Source organism: Opisthorchis viverrini (genome assembly GCF_000715545.1).
Source record: "Opisthorchis viverrini unplaced genomic scaffold opera_v5_152, whole genome shotgun sequence".
In the NCBI taxonomy this organism is placed as follows: Eukaryota; Metazoa; Platyhelminthes; class Trematoda; order Opisthorchiida; family Opisthorchiidae; genus Opisthorchis; species Opisthorchis viverrini.
This window is the reverse complement of record NW_008751808.1, coordinates 95,144-105,498: the sequence shown is the minus strand read 5'-3', so window position 1 is coordinate 105,498 and position 10,355 is coordinate 95,144. Positions and strand designations below refer to the sequence as shown.

Genomic DNA, 10,355 nt, shown 5'->3' with positions numbered 1-10,355 from the left:
AGAACCGATTCTGCGACGATCATCAGAAAAAATGAACTGTTACGAAATCCCACATATCAAAGACTGCACTGGGGAAAAGTAGAATGAAGGAACTAACTCAAGACGATTTTTGTGTATACCGAAAGGTGATAGTGTGATTCGTCCATGGGAACGAAGAAGAATGCAGCTTTGTCCAGCGCACTGAAGAACACAATGAAGCTTTTGAGTTGCAATAAGCAGGCTTACGAAACGATAATCAAAGAACCAAAGAACTCGGTCTTCCACTGATAGCTGCCTTCACAAAAAGCTCTTCGGTGATGAGGACAGTTGATTATAAGCAATGATGAAGCAATCAGGGCCTGGATTTCTTTTGCAGAAACATGTCCAGAGATTGATCCTTGTAGAATCGGACGGTCGGTTGACATCCCCCAGTAACGCGTTTTTATGGCTTATCAAGATCGGCTTGGATATAGTCTGTTTGGTATCAAGTCAGCTGTTCCTGAAAGAGGCCTGGAAAAAAGGGGCCATCTTCTCTCATATTGGTTTTTCTTAAGAACTGGTACACAAACATACTGGGATTTTAACCGTGGATCACTGAAAATTAACTTTGAGCTCATCTACCAGACTTTATCTCGCATTAATCATGAGACTGATCCACTACCGGTTCTGTCCTACTTGAGGTTCCTCTGATAGGCCAGGTATGTGAATTTCCAACAGTTTAAATTTCGTCTTGTCAGTGAAGCCGAGAAGCACTACTTAATCTTTATCGGGAATCATCGGCAGTCAGCGTCCGACGAAACACAGTTTCAAACCCGGTTTTTGATAATTTCAACACAACCGTTTGGCCACCAGTGGTTGATCAGCATTGTGATTAGTTCTCACATGGACGGTATAGTGTCTTTCATCGTTCAGTCATGAAAACCACATCACGTAGTCAAGTATTGATTGGTTTCTCGTGTGACAACAACTCAGTTGGAAGTTTCACTCGTTTTGTTCAATTATGCTTCCACTAAACTATCATTTATTTTTGAAGGGCATGGTCACAAACATAAAAAGTGAATGCAAGCGATGAATGCGAAAGAGTAACAGAAGAATATGGGAGAAAAGAGAGAAACGTCTCATTCGAAATCATGGCCAAGAACATTCAAGTCTGATGAGATGAATCCCAAAGTACTTCTTATTGTTCCGGATTGACTTTTTTACACATAGACCCACGCACATATTTGAAACTCAATTTGGTTCTCACGGGAGACGGTTGAAAATCAACTTGAGCTCGTTCATGGTACTCATGTTTCAGTTGGAACGGTATCCAAAATATCAAACTATCATCCCACAGGTGACGCCACTGTTGCCCTGTTTTTGTATTTTTTGCTGCCATCCTAATCGCACTGTAACCGTTCCTGATGAATACTGACCTACGCAGATCTGTAAGCCAAGTTGTAGCTGTAGTGCCGAAAACCAGTGCCAATTGCGATAAAATAGTTCATTTCATGAAAGTGTGCTTCACCTGGTGAGGCTTTCAAGTCGAGTCATTAGCTGAATTCACCTCAATCGTAGGCTGGAAAGTTGGTGAAAAGTTGGTTGCGCATTAAAATGAAATTGCGTAGTTGATGTGGGGGGGCGGGGTTGGGTTTGAAAACACATGATTGCCGCGTGTTACAAACAACTGGTAAGTGGCAACCAGAATTCGATCCTTGGTTTGAATAAATGATGACGAATGTGTTGTTATTCACTGAACATTTCTGAGCTACACACAGACTATCATAAACGAGAGGTGGGGCTGAAAACCAGACTCATATGCAAGTGGGTGTAGTTGTTCAGACAGAAATGTGGATATTGTTCGGCAGCGTTGCCCCCTTTCGAGCTCGTCATGTAGGCCTAATCACCGAGTATGTATCAGATGTTTTTTATTTCATCAAGAGTGTAAGCAAGTGGCAAGTGGCTTGGTTTCATCAGAAGGTTCAACAGAAGGCCAGTTGGTTTGATTATAATCCTCATTGCTGTCCCGAATAACACGATGTGGTCTTTGTGCTCAGCGTTCGGCTGAAGAATAGCACAAACGGATGTCTTCACAAACGGAACTACTCGCTGAAAACATCCCACGACCGGTTTCGTCCTTCTTGGGCTCATCAGTTAGGCGCAGTCCCCGAGTTTCCGTCAACCTTATGTTCCACCTGAAGCCGAACTGGACTTTTTCGAGAAATGCACTCATTTACAAATCAATTTGGTTTTCACGAGACACTCAGCTGAATCTCTCGCTTATGATATTCTAAATCATTCTATATCGTAAGCGAGAGATTCAGTTGAGTCTCTCGTGAAAACCAGATTGATTTGTATTTCTCGACAAACGGGTGTAATTTGTTTCTACCTTTGACAAATCTGTCTGCAAATGATTAAGTAGTTGCGACGAAGACTAAGGGCCCAGGCTTTAGTAAATATCGATCGTCTATCGATCTATCTATCGTCTATCTAGCCTTAGCAATTTAACTGCCATGTCGATAGCGCGAACGCGCCATATCATACTGTTACTTCAGTCGCGGTGGCGTGCAAAGGTGCTACACTTAAGCCTTGGATTGTGTCTGGAAACGTGTCCGCTACTGACCCTTCCCTGGGGTTCCACTTGAAAAATGCAACGCGACTAGACGTGTAAGACATCCGGAAGTGAACACTGCCTGTGAATTCGTAGTGATCTCATGAACTTCGAGCGACAACATCAAAATCTAGGTCGAACTAATCGATAAGACGGAAGTACCGCACGACCTTGAGGATAGTCTTTATGGACCATACACTTGGATTGGACTTGCATCGAATCTGTGTGTAGGTCACTGTTAACGAACAGACCACTCGTAACACTATGGAGTTGACAGTGGTGTTTAGAACTGAAACAAAGCCTTCGATTTCCAAGCCAGCTCCTGACGAAATTCTGTATCCTGGCTCCAGCTAATTTTCAACCGAACCGCATATTATCTTCTAGTTCATTTAACGCTTGCTTATTTAAGTGTCTTTTTCACGCGTGGGTGCATCATAAACGGCCGCCTTAGCAGCGATTCATTTGAATCTCGCTCAGAAACCAAACTGGTGTGCAAGCAACTGCACTCCTGTTTACTTTCCTCATCACCTGATCCATTTGACCGTCTTTTAACCAGCACCACAAGTTACTACACTTTGTGACACTCATCAGTTTTCAAAGCCCAAATTTGCCACTCTGGTACTAGAAAAGTGAAACTTCAAACTGGATGTGAAAGCTCAGTTATCAAACACATTGAAATGTTTTTTGTATCCTTTTGACCATTGCAATGTTGTAACTATAGGTGTCGAATTTTCTGGAAGTTATTTTACAGGTGCACACTGGTGATGACAGCTCATGTTGGATAAATTTGAACACAGGCGTTTGCAACATTGGCCAAGTAGTATAACAGCAAGTAGTTTGGCAGGTGCATGCACGAGATTGCTAAATAAATGTCCCTCACTGACTGGCGTTGTTCACAATCGTTGAGAGATCGAAAGGTTTTCTTCTAATTTTCTCCCTCAACATCCAGTCAGTTAGACTCAAGCGCCCAGTTATACCAGTGTACCAGTCTCGGACTTCTTTATAATTCAAGGCTGGGAAGTACACCGGGTAAAGTAATGTGTCTAGTTCCGGAGGCACTCATGAACATAGCGTTAGAAGGTCGAGATGAAGGTCATGTTTCGGAATATGATTTCGCGGACCAATTGTTTTTCAGTGAATTTGCTCGGTGAGAAGTCAACCTCCGTTTCACTTTGGTGTCAGTAAACTGGCAGTTTGGCCAGATGGTCATACTCTGGCCGCTGAAGATCGCCTGCCTGCAACCGGTCGTGGGCTGTCGAAGAGTTTTCAGCAACCTTGTCAGTAGTTTTCTTTATGAAATTATATTGGTCAAAAGCTGTTTCATGAGATACCGGGTTCTATACGGAGACGATATGAAAGATGATCACTCTGGTGTTTTCTTGGCGTCGCGAATCAATTTGTCAGTGAAATCAAGCTACTCTTACGCAGGAATGGAGGCTTTTTCTGCCTATAGAGCTCCTTAGAGGTCTGCAGGATAATTATAGTTAGAAATGAAAGGGCATAGTGTTATCCGTACAGTAGTATTATGGCCTCTGTTGGAGTCTGCTTTAATCGGGCGACATTCAAATCGGCAGTTATACAATGCTCGACTTCCAGCTACGCCTTAATCATGAGGTCCCAGAGTGAAACAAAAAACACGAATTAAAGGTCAGTTTCCTAATGAAGGTCCCCACTCAGTAACAAGATATTTCCTGTTGGTCTGCTTTGCTGTTGAGTGCCCCGTAAAAGAAAATCACTCGAACTCGTCTTGGACATATCCTTCGGAGTACGAGTCGCCAGTACCCACTCAAAGGCTACATCGAATCGGGACTTCACAAAGAAACCCAGGTACTGAAAACCGTTGGAGTGAATTTCATGCTTACGCATACGAAAGTTTGAATCAAATCCCCGGAAACGGTAAACGACAAACAGGCTTCAGACACAACGGCATAAGGAAGTAGAATTTCTCAAAGATACCAATTTATTTTTATACTTAATATATTGGTAAGTTCCTCTTTTTCCCAACCCAACCGAACGCATCATGAATATTGGCCAATCAAAACCAAATTAAAACAACTAGAGGCAAACAGATTTCACTATTCGTACTTTTTCTTCAAAGCTTCCCTATCGTGTATACGTAAGCAAAGCTACACGCTCATTTTTCCGTTGTGAACATCGAACAAACTGTCCTGTCTTTCTGTGTTTCAAATAGTTTGCCCCATGCTAATTAATGCTTCTGTTTTATTGCTAATCAATTGGTTTTTCACTAGGTTGCCCTCATTTATGACTGGACTCCGTAAACACAGATCTCGTGGACACCGGGGATGATTGAAAAAGTGGATAGCTTCTAAAAGTAGACGGAGATGCGAAATGGGAACTGTGACTGAGCTGAGAACTATCGTATTGAACTGGTCAAGGTGGCAAGACGAACAACCAGACTTGTATAGGATCAAGTTAACGGTCAGGTATCGTTTGGTGTGTTCTTGTGAATACAAGTAGTATGGCGATGACAACAAAAATCTTCAAGCGCGCCGATAAAATTGGAGTATGACTAAACGTGTTAGGTCAGGTCGTTCAACCGTAGTGCCCTTTCGGTGCCTAGCTGTCATGCCGAAGCACGAGGGCTGAAATACTGCCAGGGGTTATCCAAGCCTAGACAGGAAAAGTCGAGAGGCAGAGGTCGGGGTTTGACCTTCCGGTCAGTAAACTCGCGTTCTAACCACTTGAGCCAACTCGCCCGATGCAGAAATGCCTTCAACTAGGAGGTGGCATGTGGAGTTGAAGATAAATCGAGTACAAAACGTAAACCTTTCCCCCTGTTTTATGCGATTAGCCCCTCTGGCAAGCTAAGATTTGTAGTACTAGTATTGCAGTTCTGTTTTACCAGAAGGTGTGTAAAATTTGTTTTTTTTTTGTAGATATACAATCGGTGATGGCTGAATTCCACCGTGAGGTAAATTATTGGGTGTGGTAGAATGACCAGCAAACCACGTGGTTAGCCCCCTTTCGACGGTTGTTGCGTTTGAGGCAGCTCACAACGAGAACATCGGTGACTCTAAGGTTGCCCAAATCCAATTAAGACAGTCTTAATATAGCTGGAGTTTATCCTCAATGACGTGCGATTCACTTGCTGTGCCGTTTACTGACCTTAGTCAGTTATCATCCTGCACGTGGTCAGTATATGCAACACCCCCCGGTTTCCAGGGAACAGCTACCCGGGAAATCGTTTGACGGAATTCAGCTTCTTCTATTCTCTGTGTCCTCCACGGCGGGCAAATCCTATAAACACTTGTCAGGAAAAGCACCCCCATGAGTTGAGCAGTGTGAACCGAAGTCCACTCACCTAAAACAAACCACGTGGTAGTTTAATTTGGGAGGTGACCACAGTTCAATCTATGAATGCCGTGTGAATGCCATTACAAACCTATTCCCAGGGGAAAGATGGTTCATTTGAGAAAGCGTCCTCTCGCATAACTAGAATAGACCAAACGATGGAGTGCCCAACGTGAAGAAAAAAGCGAGCAATTTGAATGGCTCAATAATTGTGCTGAGAAGGGAACAATATCTTCGCTGATTAATCCGTTTAATAAAGCCCAGGATGGCTAGAAATCAAGTTCTTTGTAAATTGTGGCTCCGTTTCGGCGCGAACCTCTTGTTAATCAATAGATCAGGCTTGGAAATAACTGAGGTCCTCTTCCGTTACCCATCTTGCGAGGAGACCTTCAAAATTTTATATTACCTGTTGCCTGCAGTCATCTTTGCTAGTTCGTGTGCAACAGGGGTTCTGTAGCCAGTGCAGCCGTCAGAAGTGCTGAGCAGCACGAATTTTGAAAACCTAATTAAATATAAGTCAAGCTTGGACGTTTCATTCTGTGGTCCATGTGAAGTTATTCAAAAACCGAACATTACGACTGCAGCGTTAGCTACGAATGTTACCAATCTGTAATCCGACGTAGTACTTTGGAACAGATCCCACAAAGGTGTTTGGAAAACGCTTCAGCAACCCGCTGATCGCTGGAGCCGTGTGTGAACATGTTGCCGTGTGCCACGTCTCCGGAGGCAATCTCGTTGACCAAACATCATACGATTTCTCAACCATCCAATAAGCATCAAGGCTGACAGAATCGGCCAATTGACCAATGGCCTGCTTGTGTGGGGCCGTCAGCGATTCAGCCAGCGGCAGAGCTGTACCCAACCCACAGGCCACATTAACCGACCGCGTCCCTTATTTGTTTCTTTTGCCAGACCCCCTTCATCATGAACGTGGCCCTTCCACAATCCATTCGATTGGTTAGCAGAGAGGCAGTCGATGTTACTGGAATCAGGCGGAAGCCGTAAACACGGCAGGTGTATATAAACACACCAAGTTGCCGGAGCGCAGCAATAACTTGGCAGCATAATCCCGCGCGAGAGGCCTCAGTAGTGTGTTGACCGTCCGTTTTCGTCAGATCAAATCTTTGATACATTACCCTACTCAGGAGACAGTCTATGATCAATATGACACAGATACGAAATTTCAGCTTCTTCACTGGCTTTCTCCTCACACTGTTTTGCTGGTCACAAAGCAATGCCATGAGTAAGTCTTTGCAAATTCGTTGAGTTTACCAGAGTTGTTAAGGGATGAATGGCATTATGGATCACAGGTATTTAAGGGTTATATTTCTATCATGAACTGAGATGACCAATGCGAAGATTGGTGAAGATTGAGGGTCCAGTATTTCGGGCTCTGTCCCGTAACTAAATTCAGATTTTTTTCAAGAATTTGAGAGCGTTTACACCTGAAGCATCTCCTAGTCTTTGTGCTCACCTTGCTCAGAACTTAGGGAGATGGCAACAGTAAGCACTACTGGGACAAGGAAGTAGATGAAACTTGGGTAGAAAGCTTGAGTTTGAGCCATGTGCTTGATATTGATTGGATGTACTTCAGTTGGCTTCAGATTTATTCATCAAAATTGGCTAGTTGCTTGCTTATCATCATTTGCTCGAGAACAGATTAAAGTCACCTTATAAATATAACCAGACATCGCACCTGGGCTACCAATAGCTCAATATGATGCTTGACAAGGCGTTTTCGAAACAAAAAACAGTTTTGACCCCTAGACATATCACGAACTGCGTAGTACGTAACATCCACCGGTGCTTCCAGGACGATGCACCTTCTAGATCAAGGGCATCAGCTGCAAATTTGAGTATTTTTTATATCTTACAAATATACGTAAGTTTTCACTACCTCATGAGAAATCGGTTTGGGAGATAGATGAACAAATTTCCCTATAGTGATTGCAAGATGCATATCTCGTAGCTATCTAAGCAACCAGAAGGAATTGATGCTCTGAAGACATTTTTAAAATATACTATGTATTCCCCATGGAACAAATAAAACGGTGCTATTTAATTTTGTATTTTTTCAACACCCTCTAGTTGTCAATTACAAGGGACTACCTATAAGGGATCTAAAATTCTCCAAGGAATGTCCGGAGGAAGGCCATCGATTTGACCCAGGTAGGTTTCATGAGTGGTACTCTCCACAGCTTGTTGTTACATAATTTGGAATAATCCAGTTAGCTTGTGACTATACGGAGCCGGTGTTAATTAATCTACCCAGTTGTAAACCGCCCCCCCCCCACCAGTGATTTCGCATAGGTACCTTAGAAACTGGGGCAAAATAGATGTCATTTTAGTTGAAGGCAGAAAACTATCCTCGTTTAACCGGTATACAGTTAGCTATTCCAACCAGCGTGTGATATTTGGTAATTTTGAATTTTTATGGAACCAGGTCACTTGAGATTGTAACCTACTTCGAACGTGGCCAGTTGGTAATGACGTATTTACCACATGAGTTTTTAACCGGAATGAACATAGTAACCAGGTGTGAAAGCAACAATTTGTGGGAAATGTTGGTAACAGGTCTGTTAAACTGTTACTTGTCAAGGTGGCCTCGAACGAATTCGCTATCAACTTACCCTTCCAGTGTTAGCTAATCGGTGCGAGCCAACGCAATTCATATATTAGTTCACAGTGTTGTTGAACGATGTCAACACTCAAAATATCAGCGCCCACTGCACCGCAGGAGAACATCCTAATTGATGTCGAAAAGTATACTCATTTGCCACTCAATTTGGCTTTCACGGGTGACCCAACTAAATCTCTCGTTTGTGATATTGGTCGATAAGTATACTCATTTGCCACTCAAGTTGGCTTTCAACCAACTAAATCTCTCGTTTATGATATTCTTAATTTGTGGGAAATGTTGGTAACAGGTCTGTTAAACTGTTACTTGTCAAGGTGGCCTCGAACGAATTCGCTATCAACTTACCCTTCCAGTGTTAGCTAATCGGTGCGAGCCAACGCAATTCATATATTAGTTCACAGTGTTGTTGAACGATGTCAACACTCAAAATATCAGCGCCCACTGCACCGCAGGAGAACATCCTAATTGAGGTCGATAAGTATACTCATTTGCCACTCAAGTTGGCTTTCAACCAACTAAATCTCTCGTTTATGATATTCTTCAACCAAATGCGCTGCACACAAAGACTGCCTCCTGTTCGAGTTGGTACGCTATTCGAGATATCGCAGTATATTTTCGTGGATGAAACTACTCACAAGTTTTCAGCAACCTTTTGAGTAGTTTCCTCCATCCTAATTAATAGATATTTAGCTATTTTTTAGACGGTCTTTTGCAAGGGACAAGTTGACTGTGATCACAGTGCACAGCTAGCTTTTCAAGTCCTTTGGTATTAGTCGCTACGTTCGTTGGACATGAGTGTATGTGGTTCCAGGTGGGCTTGTACTTCAGGGCCTGAAAAAACCATCGGTTTTAGTGTTTTTTTCACTGCTTATCGGCTGTATTGAAAGTTGCGTTTGTAGCAACATCAGAAATGTCACCACCGGGTGGATTTTATGCACAATCATTCTTACCATAATTGATATAAAGCCTATTTTCTTTTCGGTTACCGTAGTGAAGCCTGTACTCAACTATTCGTTCCATTACTTATTTTAGAAACCGGCAGCTTTATGTGTGTAATTCCCACCGCGAAAGAATGCTTCGAAGTTTGTCAGTGGGTTGGATGCAACGAATGGTTTTTCGCAAATATGATTAGCTCGCGGAATGAGACCAGAAATCCCTACCACCGATGTCGATGTGTTCCCCAGTTGAAGATGTGCCTGTACAACCCCATACCACCCGAATATCGTGACTTCACCGTCTGACTATTACTACTCACTTCGTATTCTGCTGTGAACCGACGATAGCAATACGCAGCAAACATCCATCGTTTGTTCATTCCATTCGATGATTACGCATTCCTCACGAAACACCCACCCGCCCACCTATTTACCCAAACAACCAACCAATGTACGACAGAGCCAATTGAAGCAACAAAAAAAAATAAAAAAGCTCGCATGTATTTGCATTTACCGATTCACGAGAAGCATTTAGCTGAGTCTTGTAGCATTGACTTATGACGGCCATCCAACCAAGTAGTAACATTGCTCAAAACAAAGGTTCATTTTTACCTTCTGATGGGTCGATATCCCCAATTACGGGCTACAAAATCGATGAAAAAACTTTGCAGATATCCCTTCTGTCCAACAGGTATTTTTGTGCATGCACTTTGTGGGGGAGAACACGAATGGCGTTCTCTAATCATGTCATTTCTCTCTTTGGTATGCCATATTTTTTTGGTCGTAAATGGTCTTGTTTTTTCTTGTGGCTATTGTTGTTACTGTAACTGTTGTCGTTCTGCGTACCAGATGCCCTGATATTTATTTTTATCTAGTTTTAATGAAGTAAAAAAAGCACCAG

The 10,355-nt window shown here is 42.8% G+C and overlaps 1 protein-coding gene across 1 annotated transcript; it reads left to right on the top strand.

Moving 5' to 3' along the window:
* Window positions 1–6,687: 6,687 nt before the first annotated feature.
* Window positions 6,688–10,355, top strand: T265_06925 (hypothetical protein; the record flags this gene model as incomplete). The annotated part of the gene is made up of 3 exons (XM_009172328.1): window positions 6,688–6,838; window positions 7,970–8,050; window positions 9,552–10,355. The coding sequence occupies 3 exons, from the start codon at window positions 6,688–6,690 to the stop codon at window positions 9,758–9,760; spliced, it is 441 nt and encodes a 146-aa protein (XP_009170592.1).